The sequence below is a fragment of the Motacilla alba genome, chromosome Z (genome assembly GCF_015832195.1).
Source record: "Motacilla alba alba isolate MOTALB_02 chromosome Z, Motacilla_alba_V1.0_pri, whole genome shotgun sequence".
Taxonomy (NCBI): domain Eukaryota; kingdom Metazoa; phylum Chordata; class Aves; order Passeriformes; family Motacillidae; genus Motacilla; species Motacilla alba.
In genome coordinates, this window is record NC_052046.1 from 24628336 (window position 1) to 24650590 (window position 22255).

Below are 22255 nucleotides of genomic sequence, written 5' to 3' on the forward strand. Positions count from 1 at the left end.
AAATTATCTCAAGAAAGCAGTATCAATCCCAAGTAACCAGAAAATGGTCTTCTATTGAAAGACTCACTTCTTCCATTCTTAAATTTTTAAATAGTCAAGGCCCAGTTCCTCTTTCTAGTGATGTGAATTGTTTGCCTCAACTACACATCTAATAGTTCTGTGGCAGTTCAGAAAAAAGCCTAGCTCATTTCTTTCACACACTCAGATAAAGCATTTCCATACAGAATTCTTTGACACATAAATTTATCCTTTTGGTAAAAATCTAGGTCTTAATAAAATGTATTTCAAAATTATAACATTTTAATTCTATGTACCTTCATGTACTTTCCATTTAATTAATAAAAACAGATATACTAAGAACAAAACGTCTTATTCTTATTTCCAACCAAAGAACAGAGAGACATCATCTGTTAATCTGTGTCAAGTTTAAGATGCAATTGGAAAATACTTGCATACGAACACCTACCTAAATTATTACTATTTATGAATACTCTTCAGAATTTCACAGCTACTACTGTTATTCAAACATACCTTATTTCATCAGTTTCTGGCACTTTGGTGTAAGGTAGAATTGCTCGAACTCTCCTTCTGTCTTCCACAGGCTATAGTTTAAAAAAGAGCAATGGTTTTTTCTCTATACTCTGTACTGTATATTATATGCTGTAGAATCTTTCTCCCCAGCCTTATGCTATTATGAGGCAAAGAACACCACTTATATCTGCCTTGCCAATTTTATATTTCCAAAGCTCAAAACCACTGTCAGCTAGAAACATGTAATTTGTTGACTAAGAGCACTTACTTTAAATTTTTTTTTCACTTAAGAGTGGAAATAATGTCCAGAATTTTAACATTCAGAAACATCTTTATTCACATTTTGGATATTGTTACAGGGGATATTTTACAGTGGTTTTTTTCACTTTATTTACTTTTGTTGTTTTAAGGATGGACATGTGAAAGAAACCTTGGTTATCTTCAGGATGCATTTGAAACTATTGTTAGATATCCAAAATGTGACAGAACAGTGAAGGTTACACTGCAACAGTGCTCTTTATTACAAGAACACAGTCTATTTGTCGTAGACTTGTTTTTCTCTGTCTACTTAAAATGATGTTACTATATTGTACAATAACTGCAATACCTCTATCTTCCTCATTATGTATTTTTATTAAATAGCAAAATTTTTCGTCATTACTTTGTATCAGTAAAAATGCATTTTTATACTCCCTACTGTTCCACATATGCCTATGCAAAATGACAGGAAGCTTTCTAAAATTTTTTTCCCCAAAGAAAATTTTGAATAGTGAATAAAGTTACAAACATTTTAGTAAGTTAGTCTTCAGGAATTTTTTTTTACTTGCCTCTGGAGGTGCTACTGGAAATAAGAGCTTTTCCCCTTTCAGCAAGCAGGACACATGACTGTAGTAACCGATCAGGTCTGAGAGTGAAGCAAAGCGACGCCCACCAATGTAATAGTCTCCACACATGGCAATAATCCTGTTAAAAAAAAAAAAAACACCAGAAGCTTGACATTAGAAAAACCTTTGCTACCAATTTTTTTGAAGAAAAAGAGATTAGCATCATGTTTAATTCTTAAAACAGTGCCCATATTCAGCAAAATGCAGTATTACAGACTCTCTGTAAACATGTAAATAAACCTAATGAATATTTTATCAAAAATATTCATACATATATTTTATGAGTTTTACCAGTTTTTTATCTAAAGAAGTGCTGATTCACAGAAAAAGACAGTACATTTGTCAGAACTAAATGAAATTTAAAATAAAGTAAGCGTTAACATCCTGGAAAACTGAAATAATGCATAACTACACAACAGCATTATTACTTGTATTATGCACAACATACATCTTTTATAACAGACATAAACTGAACAAAGTAGCAAAGTACTTTAACAAAAAACTACTACACTTCAAAACTATACAATGCAGAAAGCAAACACCATCAAAAATTAGTCATTTTGTTACAGTCAGTTTAGCATCCATATTAAAAGTTAAGAAATTATTTTGGAATAATCAAAGTATCTCCTGAAACTCAATTGAAAATTTTTATATGTAATGGGAAAAAGCCCACACAACCATTTCAGTAGTTAATGCATAATGTGAATTAAGCTGTTTCTCCCAGGAAGTAATGTAAAATGCATACAGAGATGAATGTTCAGATATTAAGTCCAAGCTCATAAGCATATAGCACTGCAACAAAAGTCAGAAAACAATGCTCAGGACATATGCTGAAAGCTGTTTCCTGCAAATTTTTAAATTACTAAACACACAATCTCTTAGTGTTTTTTGCTTTGGGATTTTTTGGTGGCTTTTTTTGTTTATTTGGGGTTATTTTTTTGTTATTTTGGGGGATGTTCGTTTGTTTTGGGTGGGATTTTTTCCCCTCAAAATTAAGGAAGTAACCACACATGCTAGCACTTTAACTGTGCTAACTACAATGATTACTATGGAACAGACACAAAACAATCTCCTTCACTGACTAATGAAACCTGCATGGCGTTTTAAGTCTATTCAAACCACTTTAGGCAAGCTTCTCTATCCAGATATTTTTGATTTCCTCACACTTCGGTTCTTCACCCTATAAAGTAATTTTAAAGTATCATGATTTAAAACAATCAAACACAAGTAAAAAGCTGTACAATGAAAGCATTAAGAGTCAAAAATACTGCATTATAATGCAATCATTGTTCACTTTATTGTGTTCTGAAACAAAAAGTAGATAGATCACAGTATTCGAAATAAAACACTTAATTCTCACCTAAAATGATTGACATTTGTTTTACTAAGGAATGAAAGCACAAATGAACCTGGTCTCCGATCACTCTCTCGAATAAGGTAACTTCCAGGTTTTCCCGCTTGTCGAAGACGTTCTTCTGCAATTGTTCTGTCAAGTTTTCCATGATACCACCTAAAAAAAAGAGTAACAATGGGCATCCTTAGAACTTAAGGGTTTTGTTTATTTTCAGAAAATAGACCTGTGAAAGGAAGAAAATCTTTCAGTCAAAACCCATATAACTCCAAAACTTTGTCTATCACATTGTTACGTGTTCAACCTCCTAGTTCATTTATTTCCAATAAACAGTATTTTTAACACAGCAGTTTTTCAGATAACCTACTTTTCCCAAGGAACAACCCTAAGAGGCAGAGGGTCTACACATATCATAGTTTTTATCTCCTCCCTAATTTGTTTACTTTAAAAAAACAGAAACTGACCTCACTTGGAAGGCTATAGTATTTTAAGCCTACAAAGATGTCAGTTCAGGCTCGGTATTTCAAAAGCACAAACGGAGAAGTGAATTCTATCAGACTGTTCCTCAGCTGACAGTGATGCTGCTGCAGCAAAGCCAGTAAAGAACTAGACAACAGCCACCAGGCCACCATCCAGCCTCAAAATCACCTTTCCTAATCACAATGTGCACTCTCTCAATCAAAAGTGAGTGCCGATACATGGCAAATCACAGACCGCAAAATATGACAAAGGGAATCTGCTGCCATTCAAGCATTTAATCACCTATCTCAGTTTATTTATACAGCCTTTGTCAGAACACTTGTTCTACATCAAATGACCAAGAAGAACTTTTTTTTTTTTTTTCAAGAAAATAGTGATGGACAGAAGTTTTCAAAGACAGCCATTGCTCTCATTACCTTCACCAAGCCACAGCATGTTCCAGGGCTATATACTGCAATAATTCATTAGCTCCTCCACCTAATTTTGCTTGATTAAACCTTTAATATTTACACTTAGAAACTGTCAGCTGCAAAACAGCCAGTGTTTTAGACAATTAAAATCCTTCACCACTTCAGATCATATACCATTTAGTTCTAGGAGTCCGGACTGTTTTGTAAGATTCATGAACATGCCATTTAGAAGATATGTAAAGGATCTCTTGAACTAATATATGCAAAAATATCAAATATTTCACACCATACAGCTTCAAAAAAAAATTAAAAGCTGAGCTGTTGATAAAATCTGAAAAAAAGCAATTTTTTTCCTACAAAATGGAAACAAAAGGTCTGAGCGTTTTTATCAGAACAAAACCTTGATAAACCAAACCAAAAAACACCTTTTCACCAGTAGGAGCAGCACAAGCATAAATACTGTTTAACTTGACAAAACTGGGTGCTTGCTAATATTGCTCCCCTTTGCTTCTCTTCCTCATCCTGATCAAAACAAGCTAAACCAGTAGAAGCACTGTTGTGTCTGTACAACATTTAAAACTTGCAACTGCTGCAGACCTAGTTATATTAGCAAGAGCCTGTGTCATTCCATTCCAGAGCAAAGCAGCTTCATTCATGAACAGAAACGTGTCGTTCAGACAGTCACAAAGTGGTCACACCCTCCCGATGAAGAGGGTCTTATAGAAAATGAAGCAAAATGTAGACAGTTGATTATCAAGTAAGTAGGAATAAATATTCTGTGTGTCAGTGTGCACAGCACAGCTGAAACCTGAGTGAGTTTGCTCCTAACACGTCACAACTGGACATTGCTTTCCTGGATATACTGACTTTCATGAAGTATATAACTCTTCAGAGACCCAAGAAACTTCCCTGATGAAGAAACCAACACTCCATTTAATGAAATCTATTTTAGACTAATAACAGGTTCACTGAGCTTTTATTTGCTCCTGTTTATCACCCACTTGAGGAAAATAATCTTAATTCTATTGAGAGACACATTGCATTAAAATGCCAAATTTAAAGAAAGGCACAATTTCAAAATGAAGAAATGGGAGTCTTAATAAGAACACAAATTACAAAAAAAAAATACAGAATAAACAGAAAGAAAGGCAGGATCATATGCAAATAAAATATTCTTTCTGTAAGTGACCAGGATTTCTAAGAACAACAGCACAAATTTAGGTGGGCTCAATTCTCAGTCCAGAAACTTCAAACAAAAAAAACCACCCTCCTTGCTGGTGATGGCAATATATATATATATATATATATATATATAGGTATATGCCACATACTGGGGATCACATCCTTTAACACTGAACAGGCTATCTTTTGTTCCATTCAACACTTTTATATCAAGTATACCAGAAGATATTTATTACCTGGTAAAGCATTTAAGGAAAAGTTTGTTTTCTGAAATAAAAATATTAAGTTAACTTCTGAGTGCAGTTAAATTCAGTGTCACTGAGCCCACATATAAAATACTAACTTCTGATGGCAAAAAACCACTGTATTTTACAGTTCACTCTGCATTAGTGTAATGTACCAAATTTCTCTATAGTACTAGCCACAGAAATAAATATTAACATTAAATTTAATACAAACGACAGTAAAGCAGTCAATATTGAGCATATGAGAAAACAGCTCAAGTAATATCCTCAGGAAACCTCTGTAGATTTTACACATCTTTAAAAATTAGGATACACATTTAAGTGCAAAATTGTATAATCCCTTTAGAGTATGCAAAATGGTTGTCAAGAAATAACTGCATTTTTTCAGAGAGCAGAGTTTCATCAATACATAAAAACAGTTTATTCACATAATATACAATCTAGGAGCACTGAAAGACATCACCGTCAGAATCAATGTCTTATAGCCCATCCTGCTATCACCAGTTTTCAGTATTACAGAAAGATACATTCTGCAACTTCCCATCATAATCTTCAAGGACTTTGATAGCAAACAGTAAACAATGTATTACAAAACTGCAGTACTCAATCTCATTTAAGGATATTGACAAATCTAACGAGCACTAATGAAAGTTTATGAAATTATTTTAATATCTCTAATGCTGCATTACAAAGTAAGATCCATCCAACAGTCAGCGCTATCCAAAGAAAGTACAATAGAAATGAGTAAACTACAGAGCTAGCCATACTCCTAATTTCATCAGAGAATAGAGCGCAGAACACTCTGAAGGATATAAACAGGCTACCATAATTTCTGAAATGAAATAAAGTAACCCCCAGATCCTTTGGTTTTAAGCTCCAACCAGGTAGTTGAGTGAAGCCTGAGTATTTCTACAAAAATACATCACAAGAAACCACCTCTCACTCTAAGTTTTTTACGTCAAGATTTACAACTTAAATATTTTGCAATCAAAACAGTTTCAAGTTTGTTGTTTTCAGTCCAACTATAGAGATTCTTAATGGATGCAAAAGGAATTGCAAGTCTGGATGGGAACGTATCACATTAAAAACCTGCCTAGCTTTTCATAAATAAGTTGCCAAATGACTGTGACTTACAAGTGTTTACACTCAAAATTCTAACTCACTACTACTTAGATGTACATCCTCCATCATTGCCAAAGACAAGGTCCCTATAATTTCTGATCAGTCACCTCTACTTGTTTGCCTGATCCTACCTAGGAACACTTCTGTATTTCTAAAATTACCTTTGCATTTTTTAAAATGCTGGCAATCCATTCCTTCAATTGTGTTTTGAGCAAGCATAATTCAATGATATTTTGAATCACAGCTAGTACTCTAACAATGCAGTTGCTGCTATAACATGCATTTAAAGAGAGTAAGTAGCCTGTCAAGCATATGTTATGAAATGATTTAACTATAAAATGCCCTATCATTTATAGATGCCAATTTGGGTGGTTTTTTCTGTGACTACCTGTTTAACTTGCCTGCTTTAAGAAACTTGTATAATTGTTCTTTATTTTGCTTCTAACAGAATACCAGTAAAACGTTTCCTTGTTTCAGAAAACTGTCAAAACTGTGCATGAAAATACTCCCATCTCCTAGTTTATTTCAAAAGCAGCATGTTCAAAATTCCAACCCTATCTATCACAATTTAATTACAGCATGCAGACAGAACAAAGACACAACATCACAAAGAGCTTCTACATCCACACAAGCAACATACAGGTGTGCAGAAGAATGGTGCCTACACCACTACCACACCGAGTGGCTGGCAACCATATGTCAAGTCATGAACCTCATGGAATGAGCTGCACTGCAGTGAGAGCTGCAACCTCTGCTCCACACACAAACAAGAGATCCCTATATTTTCCCATGCTCTATGGAAGATGCTGGGTAGTCAGTCACACCAGCCCCATTAGGCCCAGCCAGCCCTTTCTACTGTCAGGAGGGATGCATTTAGCAAGTTCACAGTATAGCTATACGGCTTCTAGCCCCCAACATGGCCCCAACACCACAAAGCCTGTGCAAGGAACAAGCCATTCACAAAGAGGTAGTAGATGGTGAATTTACTATATGAAAGGAGGCAGCTGCTACTACGTGTGGAAGCATGTCACATTGTACAACCAAATCTTTATTTACATATTTCCTTTTTACATGTGGGAAAAGCAAGTGCGAAGTTTTGCCACACAGGCATACTGCTGGCTTTGTTCACATCCTCACACCAATATGCTTCTCTGTAGAGCTGCTTTCCAGCTGTTTAGCCCCACCACGTGCTTAGGGTTACTAATCCCTAGTGGCAGAGCTCTGTGATTCCTTTGTTTAACTACACAAGATCTCCTGCAGCCCAATTCTCCAGCCTGTCCACATCACTCTGGATGTCAGCACAACTACCTGGTGTTTCAACTGCTCCTCTTTCAGTTTTGCATTATCTTTGAACTTCCTAAGGGTGCATGCACTGTGTCCAAGTAGGACACAGTTTTGGCCCCTGAAAGGACCCTAGGGAATACCCTCAGTAATTTGCCTCTATCTGGACTCTGAGCTGCTGATCATCATGCTCTGTTCCCAGTCATTCAACCAGTTTTCAATGCATCTCATATCCTTTTACCTAATCTATACTCTGTCAGTCTGTCTGCAAGAAAACTATGGAAGACAGTCTCAAAAGCCTAACTAAAGTTATGGTAAACTCTCTCCCTTTCTCCCCCAAGTCAATGACTACACCACAGAAGGCTCTTGGGTTGGTTAAGCTCAATTTTCCTATTATGAACCCATGCTGATTACTCCTCACCACCTTCAGCACTAAATATAATAAAATATATTAACATTTAAATATATTATAAATTAAATATATATCCAGAATATCTAGATTATATATTAAATATATTAAAATTTAATAACAGAAACCTTTCTCTGCTCTATCACTAACAAGACTGATACAGAGAGTATTTTATATAAAATAAAAACTATTAAAGACTACCTTCAGTCTTTAAATAGTGCATAAAAGTAAATAAAGCAGGTCAAGTGTATAAACTGTCAAGCCCTGAACATTTTACTAGTACTGACATACTCTGGAGGGATACTGAGGAATCAACCCTGCAATACTTATGTGCAGCACAAAGACTACGTTAAAACAAGATGCCTTCTCCTCCCTTCTACTATGCCTACCAGCAAGACATATTACAAGATGCTTATTTTTTGGGGGAGAAAGATATGAAAGAAACTGGAAAACTACTACGTTTTACAGAATTTTACAAATTTATGCTTGCACCAAAATATGGAGTCCTATTCTGAAGAGACCTAAGGCCTCACTAGAAAATCTGTGTTTGTCTTCACAACCACAGAACATATAGATAAAAAAGCTTGAAAAAACACAGTGCAGTATTATGCTTCTCAGTGGGGCAGGCTAGTAGATGAACTGCCAAAGTCCCACACTGGTATTATGGGACTCAATCAATGACACAAAATAAAAACTAAATAAAGAGCAGGCCAAGAGACTCTAGTTACTATTTAAACAAAATTACATTATCTAATGTTAATTATCTAATGTTAACTAGAAATACTGACTAAGCTACTGAAAAATTGTCCTCAAACTTCTGGCTTCAAATGCTGTCCTACTTCTGGTTTTATTTAACTGAAGTTTTCATTTACCTATGAACTAACACACTCAGTTTATTTATTGCTTCACTTCCTGTTGTAGCTTAGGTACAATGTTGTTTCGCTGTGTTTAACCACTCATTTAAGACAGTACTTTTAACACCACACATCCAGCCAGAAGCAGCCCAGAATACACTCCCCACCAACTTTTGAAAAATAAGGTGCTGTTTTCCACACACAACAGGAAGTAATGAAGAAAATCATTATCTAATTAAGACAATATTCTTTGCTAGCTACTTTAACTGCTAAACAAAGAAACTTCATACACTAAAATCTATTGACATCACATTTCATTTTCTTTATACAGCACCTAACTGAACACACCAACATTATTTCCTCATAATTTACAGTGCAACAGATTCATTCATTAGTCTGGAAAAACGCCTACTGCAATTATTCAGAAAAAAAATTTTCATGAGTTACTGAAACAAATGCAGAACTCTCAGCTTGCCACCTTTAACTCTCATGTGAAGATACGAGAACTTCACTCTATAATCAGGCAAAAAATGGTCTACTTTAATGCAATCCATTCTTATTTAGTATTTCTCTCCCTGTCTTCATCGTCAGTGCTTTTTCCTATTATGGTGCCTGAACAAACTCCAAGAGTAACCATAAGAATATATCTGCTTTAGGCAAGATTTGTTTTAACCAGACAGTATTTTGACAGCCTATTTCATTTTATGTGGTTGATCACTCAGATTTCAACTGATTTCCATTTCAAACTGATAAGCACTGCTCAGAAAACACTAAATGTAAATGCCAGTTTTGCTGCAATACTGGAATGACTCCTGCCACATTAATGCAATGCCAGGACAGAAAATAATTTTGTCAACTAAGATTTTAAATCAAATACATAAAAGAATCAGCATTCATTCATTCATTAAACCCAAAGGCATTTCCTTATGCTATTTGAGGCTCTGTCACTGAGGTCTGCAAATGGGGCAGAAAGCAAGGGAACAAATGACCTAAACTGTGCATCCAACTTAGCATTAAGCTGCAACATAAACACACCACTGCTGTGCTCCATGAAAATGAAAACCCACACACACACACTGAACAGACACGCTTCAAGTTAGCTTCACTCCAGATCAAAGATTAAAAAATCAACCCTACTGGGGGATTCTGAGTTTGTGAATAAAGAGAAGGTCTTACATGCTAGTATCCTCCCACTGCTTGAATACTAAAGAATACACACTAAAAGAAGACATATTTCCCAGATCTCCCTGAGCAAACTATATTTACAACATCCTTATGGGAAGTGCAGAACCTGCAGGTGCTTCATTTCCCATCTCTTTGTATTAGTTACTATGAAAGCCAGAATGCCAACTTCACACCATCTAAAAGCATAGCCATGTTTTAAAAAGCATTTGTAACACCTTTATGGCCTAAAAATTGGAAAACTAGTAACTCATATTGTGTCTGGTTTGTGTTTGAGCTTTTTTGTTTGCTTTGGGCTTGTTTTTTTAATTTGCAAAACAAGCTCAGAGAAGCTTGTTATAGAAGCTATTATAATTTTATGTCCTACTTAAAATGACAATGGCTCCTGAAATCATAAGAGTATGTAACATAATGCTGAAGTTAACTCTGTCAGAATATAAAGAATGAACCCAAAATTTTACACAGATTTTTAGTTAACTTTCTGACCTATCTATAAATATCTCTTTAAATACAACTGTATGTTACTCCCTAAATTATCCACTATACACAAAAACTACAATATATTTACAGTAATTATACTAATGAAAAAAATCTAAGCCTCTAAAACCATTTCATTTTGGGGAGAATATTATAAGGATATGGAAGAAAAGGTTTATTTTCTATTCTAACACACACCTAGGAAGTGCTTTGAGTAAACCTGCAGATTTTCTACAGTGAAATCCAAACTTTGTATTTAGAGTACTTACTAGTTACATGGACTCTATATAACATTATCTGATCTTATATTTCACAAAACTTAAACAAAGAACTAGTCTGCCTCCAGTGGAAGATTCTTTCCAGCACTAAAGGAACCCAAATTAACCTGATGCATGGTTAAATACAGTAAAACCTGTAAGTTTACAGTTTATTCCAAATGTCTCCTCTCACCAAGCATAAACTATATGAAAACAACTTTAAATTGGCTGAGCAGCAAGGCAGTTAAAACATTTATAAAAATATTCCTCTATTAACACTTTTAAAATTAGAAATTATTTTAATTCATTTTAAATCCATGATTCAAGACTGCCTGAATTTTTAAAAAGATCCAATAAGGGGGCATTACTTCGGCTGTTTCTGTATAAAATGGAAAAGATAAGTTAACTTTTTTTCAGCAGAAAGCAATGCAACACAAAATGACGACACCGTAAATAAAGTCTTGTACGCCATGGACAGGTTTTTTTACTCTACTTACAGAAATTAAGTTTATGACTCTACCGAGAAGGGACTACCAAGTGACTGGAAAAGTCTCCCCAACAGGTAGTTTAAAAGACTACCAGACACTCTTCCTGGCAGCCTCTGCAGTACTGCTATGAAAACCTGTAAACAACTAACTCAGACGCCTTTTTCCCGTGAGCTGATCCCACTCAGTACCGGAGGACTAGCTCCCCGTGAAGGGGAAGGAGTCCGACCTCCCTGCTGCCGCCGCTCACTCCCCCGACTTGCGGGTGGGCTGCGCTCCACAGTCCCTGGGCACAGTCCCCGTGAAGAAAACTTCCCGCTGGAACGGAACCGGAGGAGGGAGGGAAGGTAAAGAGGTGGGACGAAAAACTTGTGCGAGACTTCCAGCCGAGTATGACACACAATCTCCACGGCTAGCGGTGGGGGCCCGGCGGCGGGGTACCCACTCTCCACAAGGATTGGGGGTGGGGTGGGGGGGGGCGGTCGGTACTCACTGATTGGTGGGGGGCGCGTTGAGCGGAATGGCCACCTCCTCTTCCTCGTACTCCGGCCCGTCCAGTGAGTCTCCCTCGTCCACTGTCCCCAGCCCCCCGGCCAACGCGGGTGGGGGCGGCAGCGGGGGGAATCCGGCATCGGCAGCCCCAGCGGCCGCTGGAGGGGCTGGCCCCGCGCCCAGCTCCAGTAGCCCCAGAACTGAGTACAAATCCGACCCGCCTGGAGGGCCGCCGCCGACCAGGAAGGGGCCTTGCGGCTCCGGCGCCCGACCACGGCATAAGGCGGGGTAGTGCCCCAGGTCCCCAGCCGCGGCGGCTCCCGCCGTCCCGGCCACGGCGCTCGAGCCGTCCTCCTCACCCGCGGCCTCGGCCGCCATCATGTTGAGCCTCACCGGCGGTTTTACGCCGGGGAGGAGGCGACAAAGGGGCTCCGGGACCCTGCCCCCACCGCGCCCCCCCCCCCCCCCCCCCCCCCCCCCCCCGGCAGGCAGCGGACCCGGGACGCGGCTGAAAGTTCCCAGCCGAGACGGGCCGGGAACAATGCCCGGCTGGGCCCGGACTGGGCGGACTGGACCGCTCCACAGGGCTCCGCGCGGCTGCCTCGACCCGCGACCGCCCCAGGGAAGCGCCGCCCGTCCGGGGAGCTCCGCGCTTGCGCGGTACCTGTGCGCGTGCGCGAGCTGCAAACCCTCTGCCGAGCTGTACGGCGCAGTGGGCGCGGATGGAGGAGGTTGTGCGGGAGCGGGAGATAAGGCTCGTTCCGCAGCCGAAGGGCTGGGAACGTGCGGGAGTAGAGTCAGATTCACTAGTTCAACCCAACATAAGCACTGTATCTCTGAACCCTTATGATGCAGCGCCAGATCCAGATGCCTTTTGAGCACCTCCAGGGATAATGACTTTATTACTTCCCTATGTTCCAATGCCTGACCACCCTAACAGTGAAGAAACGCTATTGAGTGTCTTCCAATCAGCTTATTCTATATGATTCTGTATGTAATCTGAATCTCCTCCATCTTGGTTTGAAGCCTTTTCCCCTGGTCCTGCCACTGCAGGCACAGTAGAAGAGACCAGTCCCCACCTCACCATGCCCTCTCTTCAAGTATAGATAGAACAACTGGTAACATTTTTGTCAAGGGAGTATTAGACTGGATATTAGAAAAAAATATTTCACTGAAAGGGTGGTCAAGCACTGCAGCAGGGTCCTGGAGCAACAGTGGACTTGCTGTCTGTGAAAGTGTTCAAAAACCGTGTGGATATGGTACATGAGGACATGGTTTCATGATGGACCTGTCAGTATTAGGTTGATGGTTAGACTCTATGAGCTTGCTGGTATTTTCCAACCTTAATGATTCTGATTCAATTCTAACAATAAGTTTTAAAAATACATCTTGGTGGTACTGTTTACCTCATAAGAACTGTGACTCCATGTATACCTACCTTCACCATCAACCACTTTTCTCCCTAAAGTGGGTTTATTTGGTACATCAGCTTCAATTCACACCTCTGGGATCAAGAAGACGTCATGTGATTGCCATTACCAGGCAGTACAGTATGCAGATATCTTTAGATTTTGTTTTTTCCTCCTAGTGTTAAAAGAGCTTACAAATAGCAGCATGTTTACACTTGCATGTTTCTTTACAGTTCTCAAAAGGCATCTAAACATTCAGGTTTTCAAAGCTTTGCATTACCCAAAAGTATTAAGTGAATTTTTCCTGAGGCAACTAAAACAAACTATTGCTCCCTTTTTCACAGCTGTCAAGCTCTTTTTATCTGCTGAAATTGTTTCATATCTTTCCTTCTGAGGGCAAACTCTGCTTCCAATTTACACTACTGAGACATGTGGAATTATGCTGGTTTTGTGCCCAGGGTCACAGTGAAAAGAGAAGCTGGCTCTAGCCCTCAGTCTATACCATTGTAATATACCCATTTACTGCTGGTTTTCTGCTTTAAGAAATTGTAGTTTCAAGGAATACTGTAGGCTGTTCTCTGTGTGGCTTTCCTTTTACTGCTTCTTGCTTTCCTCACAGATTTCTAAACAAAATAATTTTAACCTTGTCACTGTAGCAGTAGCAGTAAGTCTAAATATAGAAATGCAGTGTAAATATTTTAAAGATTCTCTTTATGAGGCAAGCTTTTCTAAGTGCCTTCCAGGGCAGCAGCATGTGTGTGAGGGTGTGGGGATTGGAAGGACAGCTATGCTAAGAATTTCACTCAGGAGGGGGTAATGTGTCTACAACACTCTTTCAGGAGGTTTATTTTGATGAGAACAGTTTTAAATTTGAAAAGGATTCTGCAGAGAAAGAGCTTCTAGTAATATGAGCTGAGCTGTTACCTCTGTGAGCACCCATCACCTTTTCTGTTCACTTTGCAGGCAAAGTTGCCATCATGAGTTACTTGGTGCTGGAGGTTCTGCACATCAACTTGTGTCATTTCTTAAGCCATGGGAGTTGACTGCCTTTTTGGAATCATGAAATATCTCTGTTTGGAAATGTTCTATAAGGATCATTGAGTCCAACTTCCTGCTCCTCTCAGGACTACTCAAAACTACAGCTACAAGCCTTCATAGGACTTTTTTATAATTTTTTTTAAATTTTAAAAATTGATGTTTTTGCATGAAGGGGCAAGTGTAACAATATTTTTCTTGATACTTCTTGAGCTTCTGCAAATATGTCTTATTCTGAAATCCCTGGTATAATTTACACTAGGATAGTCAGTTCTTCATCCCTACTGTGTCAAAATGGTGTCAGGCTAGATTCCCTGAAAAGTATATTTGAATGTTCCCTAGTTCAAGCTAATATAATAGTACATATTTTGAGAACAGTGGCAGGGGGGAGGCATTCCAGGCAGATGTATGCCTGATTAGGAGCTCAGGTGTTCAAGCTGGGTTTGTCACTGATGTGTAGGGCACTGGGCAAGTAATTTGAGCAAGGTTATTCTTTCTCCATCAGTAAAGTAAGACCTATTTCACATATATGTCAGAGAATCATTTTTTTACAAAATTTGAAAGCTGGTAAACACTCAAATTATTAGGGTGAAAAGCCTAAAATGGCTATCAGTTATTAAAAGGGAAGGTGTTACTTTTATAGTAGATACAAATACCACAGAAAAATACCCTTTCACTCCTTATTTCCTGCCTCTCTTTTCTGCCTGAGCACAGTTTATTTCTGCCTTTCTAAAGTTTTATTCCATTTCAGAAATTAATAGCAGCAGAGGAATTTTCAGTCTTTCTGTCATAGGACTGAGTGATAAGAAAGCAGCTTTCTTGTAATGAAGAACCTGGACTGCTCCAACTATTCCAGTTCTTACCCTTGTACTCCCACAGGTATAAAATAAAGAGTTACAGAGAGTGTTGCTTCTCCCTACCTGCATAGCTGTCATGCTACATATATTGCTTTTCTGCTTTTCATTCACTTGCCATGCTAGTAAGGAAGTTGTGGGTGCATGGGGGCTGGGAGGAGACACAACCAGGACAGGTGACCCCAACTGACTAGAAGGGTATTCCAGACCATGTAACATCATGCTCAATATATAAAGTAGAGATAAGAAAGAGAAGGAGTGAGAACATTTGAAGTGATGACATTTTTTTTCCCACGTCACCATTACATGTGATGGGGCCCTCTCTCCTGGAGATGGCTGAACAACTGTGTTCCCTTGGGAAGCAGTGGATTGATTCCTTGTTTTGCCTGTGGGCATGGGTTTTGCTTTCCTTCTTAAACTGTCTGTATCTCAGCCCATGAGTTTTCTGGCTTTCACCATTTCAGTCCTCTCCTTAGTCCTACTGGTGGGGCAGTAAGCAAGTGGCTGCCCAGGGCTTGGCTTCTGGCTGAGCTTTTAAACCATGACACCCTGTCAACCCAACACATCTTTAACTGTAGTATACAAAACAGTGCTACATGATTGCTCTATCAGTCTTTCTTCACAGTGTTTCTTCACAGTGGCTGTGATCCTTTTATTAAAATTCCGTATTATCGTCTGTGTTTAAATGCAAACCTTACTAATTATACTTACCTATATTTATAATTTATGCCTTCATAAAAAGCATGTTTGCATTCTCCCATGAGCTTATATATACTGACTCCAAATATAGATGCACTGACCAATTATGTTACATTTTAAGAAACACTAAAATTATCCTCATCTTTGGAAGCTTATTTGTTAGTTATTGAGTATTTTCTATAAGAAGAAATGAAAAACTGAGTTGCAAAGGACAGCTTTTTTTTTTTTAATTTTAAACATGAAAATATTTGCATGTAATAATTTCTGCGCTTAGTTAATTACATCCAACTTCCATAAGGGTTCTCAGTAATGATGGAGCTTATGTTTCTACAGTATATCTCTGGCTGTTGATGGACAAAAGTTACATGTTGACAAACATCTAAGTATTTTTGCAGCTGCTTAGGTATCCTTTGGATGGTGCTTCTACAGCAGCTAGGGAAAGGAAGAAAATGTGTTAAGAAGACAACCTGGTTAACCAACCAGGAAAATATAACTATACTCTTAGTACCTACAGACTTCCTCTGAGAACAGTGATGTAACCTGCACAGGATATACCCAGCTGTTGCATGGAGGACCGTCTGTCATTTCAAATTTGGCTAATTTTTTGTGCTGTTTACTCTGAACTTTTTAAATAAAGTTAATAACACCATTGAGGAATGCATCATTCTCACTCATTTCAATGAAATAATTTCTCAGTTTGTGGTTATTGGTTCCAATGGCTTAATATAAAATGTCTACCTATATTTTTATTTAAAGAAAGGATATTTCTGTCAGGCATAGCTATATGTATAATGTATAAAAATTAACAAAATTCCTGAATGCATGTATTAATCATATTCTGCCTTGATGGTAGAAATTTATGTCCTGTCTAATAGAACAATTAAAGAGTAAAACTCTAGATGTATCTGTAATATAATATAGTGTAATATATAAGCTATAGATTGGTCTTTTCAAGGAATGTTTATATAATGAAGCTTATAAAATAATAATATTGGAAGTTATTTTGAATTTAAAATTTTCATGCAAGTTTCCAGGGGGAAAAAATGCGTGTAAGTTACCAGAAAAAAAATATTTTTGACCTACATTTTTAAATTAATGTTTCCATGAATTGTGTCATTGAAAACTTAAAAGTAAGGAGAGAAAATGCTGATTCATGTAACAGATGTTTCTTTATCTAAGGTGTAGCCAGATCTAATTTCCTGGACATCAGATCTTTATGAAGCCAATTAAGTTTTAAAATGTCTGCTCATGTGGTGCCATCAAATCCTCTGTATGCACTTACTGACTGTACAGAAACTAGTATTTGCATGTGAGACTTATAAAATGTATTTGCAAAATTAGTAATTTCTAAGGTCATATTTACACATCTAAACCATCCATTCTGTATATGAAGATTCCTATTTCCTTATGTATATACTCACATGGAACAAGCTCCCTCATATGTTACAATGGGATAGTTTAGGTGTCCTGTTGTTCTAGTTACAGTTTAATTTCTATATGTCTTCCATCATGGGGTGAATTTTTCCATTAAGATATGTTTCTCAGTTAGAAAGAAGAAATTGGTTGTTAAAATCCAGTATGGTAACTCCAATTCTTAGCTATTTTTCTTTTAGGATTCTATGACTTAAGACACTAAATTAATCTCACTGCAAGATTTAATAGGTAAAATGCTGTGATTTATATTATGTAACAGCCTGGACACCTAAACTTCTTGACCTTATAATGTGTTAATCTAAACATATACTTCTCACATAGTCTGTTTATCACTTTTTCCCTCACTGTTGTGTTTATTGCTTGTGATAGAATTTACTTGTATGAAACATTTTGTTTCAACTGGTTGTATTTCTGTTGTTGACTTTAAAATCAGTTCTAGAGCATGAAACTACTAGGAGTAGGAACATATGTAGTCTTTAGTTTTAAGGAGTGATGTAACTCCATTTAACGCCATTCTAGAATAACCTAAACATACTCTCACAGTGATTATTCAATTTTAACTTATTGTGGATTGAATTCTAAAAGGTATTAAACAATTAAACTAGCTGTCATTTCAGTGTTCTATTTAAATCAGAGGTACCTAAAGATTTAATAGTGATAATACTTTAAAAGGTGTGAAAAATGCATATATTATGATTGGCTTTTTGCAAATATTAGGGTGAATATTATATATGTTATGTTAGAAAGTTATGCTGTTTTAATTTTCTCAAAGATAGTTTTAGGTTATAACATACTGTTAAAATATAAACTATGTATGTGTGATATTTTTTTAAAGAAAGGAATGAGATACTCATTTGCACAAAATAACAGCCACAGGACACCTAAATCTTTCAGAGAAAGGATTTATTGCTCCATTATCACAAGAAACTAACTTCTTCCTGCCTCACCTCACTCAGTCTTGAGGACTCCATTAAGATTAAGAGGAAGAAGTTGATGCTGACCAAACAAAATCCTTTGTTTGAATGGAATTTATGCATCTTGTATGAGGTGCATGAATATGCAACAGGCTGTTGTTTTTAAGGATTAATCCTCTGTTTAGGATTAGCCTAAATCCTAATCCTAAACGTAAGTGTCCTTTTTCGAGCTTATTTTGCCCAGAAGAGGTACCCGGACCATCCGTAACTCTTTGTTCTTATTGTCTCGTATTGTCCTAATCTCAATTGTTCAAATTTTTATTACTCTAATTATATTGCTATTTTTATAACCATTTTATTACTATTAAACTTATAAAATTTTAAAACCAAGTGATTGGCGTTTTTCACAAAAGGTATAGATGTCTTATATATATGCTTCAATATGACATTCATGATGATTAGGAAAAAGGGGAAGTTTAAACATTGCATCTGATGTGTGGCACCTGCTATATGGGGCATTTATTGTAGCAGCAGTTAGCTACAAATAATACTAGTTTCATTTGCCATTTAAATGGTAACTCATTAACACTGATGAAATTTAATCTAAGATTTTCCAAGATGTGCTGGTATACAGTTGTTCATTTGCTGCTTTTTCAGCACCTGTGAATAGCTTTGCAACCTTCACTGATATTGCCCAATTTGCAGTGATACCCATTTCCTCGTAATGAGCAATGACACATTGATTTTTCTAACTTTATTTCCATAAAACAGTGACAGATGAGCAGTTTGGAGAGGCATATCAATCACAGAGTATATGATATGAATACACAAGGCTTTGGCTGTATTTTGGAAATTGTACTGTGTAAACAGCAGTATATGTGCTTATAACAGTAGCAGGGTTTAGCACAGTGAATAGAAAGTTAGAGAAGGCTAAATACTAATATCCTTGTAACTAATGATAAATTGAAGTGTACATGGTAAAAAGGAAAGAAGGAGTTGCTTTGGCATACACAAGGAATAGGCACATCTAGTCCCTGCAGGAGGTGGTCATAGGGGCACTGTGATGGGAAGAAAGGGTTCTGGGTTCTGCTTAAATTGATGCCAGATTGGTCAGCAATTCCCAGAGGAATAAAGTCAGACTGGCAGATTTCAGATGAGGTTACAGTCCCTTTCTAATGGATTTAGAGCTGGCAGTGGTCTTCACTGGTCTTCACTATGTAGGTATTTGAGACTACTGCTCCATCTTTTAAATCTGGTTTTCACTGTAGGGAGAGATCTCCCTATAGCAGCAGATTACCTCATGTTACATCTGCACAAGAGAAGACAGTGTCCCTTCTCACTCAGAAAGGATGCCTCTTAATATTGGTGCTTCTGAGGTTTTGTGTATTAGCAGGGAGTGGAGGACTGACAGATCACCTTCTATGGTACTACTCCTAATTGGGCTTGCCTTTGAAAGCCTAGCTATTTCATGCCTCAATTAAAGAAGATAATAATTGAAAAAGTTATGGGCTTGTGTATGTGATTTACAGCAGTGCACGTGCTACTGTTCCAGTCTACAACTTAACTCATATAACTGTAACTCACATTTCCTCTGGATAATGTATTCTTGTGGGAATGAAAATTTGCATTGACATAAATTTGTTTAGTTACATCTGTGCCAAACTATCTAGTAATTCTGCATTTGCCTTCCTCCTTTGCTTTCTCACCCTTCCACTCTCCTGTCCTAACCAGCCAATCCACCTATTGGCATCACCTCTCTTTCCCAGGGAATAAAGTACCTGGACAACAGGAGAACTGACATTACCTCCTTGTGTGAATGCCAGTGTTTGGCCACATTCTGCCTTTTTCTATCCCTCAGTTTGGATGCCAGCATAGCAAGAACATACACTATTTTTGTTAGAGCTTTACCATGCCTCATCACCTAACTTAAGATCATGGGTATCAGACTCTAGGAAGAAATTAAAGTAAATCCTACCTGTCAGGTACAGAAAATATGGCATATTTGAGAGTAGTACCATGTCAGTGGAGAAGCAAGGTCTCAGATTAATTGCTCTGCAGTGTTGTAGTGAGAGTACTGTACCAACAATTCCATAAGCAGCGATATGAAAACTTTATTATCAGTGTCATATCAAGAGTTTTCCACATTGCCAGCTGCTTAAGATCTTGAATTGCTGAGACTCATTGAAAAACAGCAATCCTGTTAACATAGATTTTAATCTAGCCACAGGGTGCAAGATACCATGTTTCAGATGTAAAAATTGCTATATTAAAGCAGTAGGAGCTCCCTATCTCCATCTTGCTTTCTCAAATACTTTCCAGGGTGATAGCAATTCATATGAAGGGCCAAGACACACCCACACGTGGAAGGAGGGTTGCTCAGATGTGTCATGAAACCCATTATCACACTATCTTCAAATGGAAGGACAAGAAGGGAGATGGGAAACATTGTTCTCTTAGTTTTATTTTTGTACCTTTGCTTGTATATTTTTTACTTTCAGTTGTATTTTTTGTCATGTCTTCCTCTGCCTTCATGAAGAGTTACATTTTCCTTTGCTGTTTCGTTGCACGGATTAGCAAAATATCTTTTGATATTAAGAATTGTGTATAATGATTAATTAAACAAGCCTCAAAAGGAAAACTTCTCCTAACTCAATACCATGCTGTGATGATTTTTAAACTGAAAGATAGCCCTAAGAGACCTATGCCATCTTTCTGTATCCTTATTTTAAATGAAGAACAGCTCATCTATAATCAAGTGTATCCAATGTGACACATAAGCTGTACTCTGCCAATGGAGGTATCTCTGAGAAGAATGGTTCCACAGCATGTTTTAAAGTACCCAGAAAGAGAGGTAGAAGGGAATGTACCTCACATACTTAAAAACAAACCAAAGAACTGAACAACACAAATGGCATTCTGTAAATACAAAAGTTGTACTAACGTTCTCCAGAGTCTTTAGTGTTAGGGAAATTTAATATTGCAGACTGTTCTCCAAATCCAGAAAGTCACTGATGTTAACTGCAGTTCACTGCTTTATTTTGTTTTAAAAAAGCAACAGCATGAAAGAAAAGGCTAACAGAAATTTTGAAAATTGTTAAGAACATGGAAAGTTAACTCAGCAGTTCATGGAGTCATAGAACCACAAAATGGTTTGGGTTAAAATGGAATTCAAAGATCATCTAATTCTACCCCTCTGCCATGGGCAGGGACATCTTCCACTATCACAGGTTGCTCCAAGGCATGTTCAACCAGGCCTTGAACATTGCCAGGAATGAGGCAACCATTGCTTCCCTGAGCAACCTGTGCCAGGGCCTCACCAACCTTGCACTGAAGAATATTTTCCTAATATTTAATCTAACGCCACCTTCTGACAATTTAAAACCATTACCCCTTGTCCTGTCACTCTATACCCCTGCCAACACTTCTTCTCCAGCTCTTGGGAACCCCTTTAGGTGCTGGAAGGGGCTCTAAGGTTTCCCCAGAGCCTCCTCATTTCCAGGCTGAATACCCTCAACTGTCTGTTTCCATAGCAGAGGAGCTCTAGTCCTCTGACCCTCATTGTGGCCTCCTCTGGACTTGCTCCAACAGATCCACATGCTTTTTAAAATAAGGACCCTAGATCTGAACACAGCACTACAGGCAGGGTCTCACCAGAGCAGAGGGGGGAAATAATTTTTTTTTACCTCTTCTAAATAATCTCAGTTTTCAAGAACTTATTCCCTCTGCTCATAGAAATGGAGGATGAAGGGTGAAAGAAACCTAAGAAATCCAGATGGAATGTGTCATTCTGTAAAACCTGTTTAGGTGAGATAACAAACAAAGCCTGCTAACAGTGTTTCTGTGCAAACCTGCTCAGTTTAAAGAGTCATTTCAACAGAACATCAGAGTAATGCAAAGAAGTCAATACTGAACTATTTTAAAAGCTTGTGGGAGCATCACATTTTCAAGATCTGGAACAATGGAGGAATATCAACTTACCCTTGTTTTGATAGCTTAAGATTCTCTTGCTTTGGGAAAGAAATGTTTGTGTTAATTTGAAATAGTTTAATTCTGTTCTGATTTTCATGTTGCAGAGTAAGTACAATATATTGTCATAATTAAAAAGGTAAATTCAGTCCCTTGAATTTTCTTTTTCAGATATTTTCAGAAGGTAACATAGAGCAAAGCCAGATGCCAAAGCCTCAATGTATTTTAAGAAACATTTCAACCTTTTCAAATTTCCACTCAATATACGTAAAAATGGCATTATAGTCTCACCCTGATATTAG

The 22255-nt window shown here is 37.7% G+C and overlaps 1 protein-coding gene and 1 long non-coding RNA gene across 3 annotated transcripts in view; one reads left to right on the plus strand and one right to left on the minus strand.

Annotated features, from left to right (window-relative positions):
• The window catches only part of RASA1 (RAS p21 protein activator 1), a 47572-nt gene extending 35271 nt beyond the window's left edge, over positions 1 to 12301 (minus strand). The window contains exons 1-4 of one of the 2 annotated variants that reach the window (XM_038123663.1): positions 11644 to 12301; positions 2776 to 2925; positions 1359 to 1494; positions 532 to 602 (exon numbers count right to left, since the gene is read on the minus strand). In XM_038123663.1, coding sequence (XP_037979591.1) covers positions 532 to 602; positions 1359 to 1494; positions 2776 to 2925; positions 11644 to 12023 — 737 coding nt within the window. In that variant the 5' untranslated portion in view covers positions 12024 to 12301. The remainder of the gene's footprint in view (positions 1 to 531; positions 603 to 1358; positions 1495 to 2775; positions 2926 to 11643) is intronic. The other variant, XM_038123664.1, reaches the window with a different exon arrangement.
• LOC119695357 overlaps positions 2934 to 22255 on the plus strand; it is a 29974-nt gene continuing 10652 nt past the window's right edge. Inside the window, exon 1 of the long non-coding RNA XR_005255189.1 lies at positions 2934 to 11497. This is a non-coding gene — a long non-coding RNA (uncharacterized LOC119695357). The remainder of the gene's footprint in view (positions 11498 to 22255) is intronic.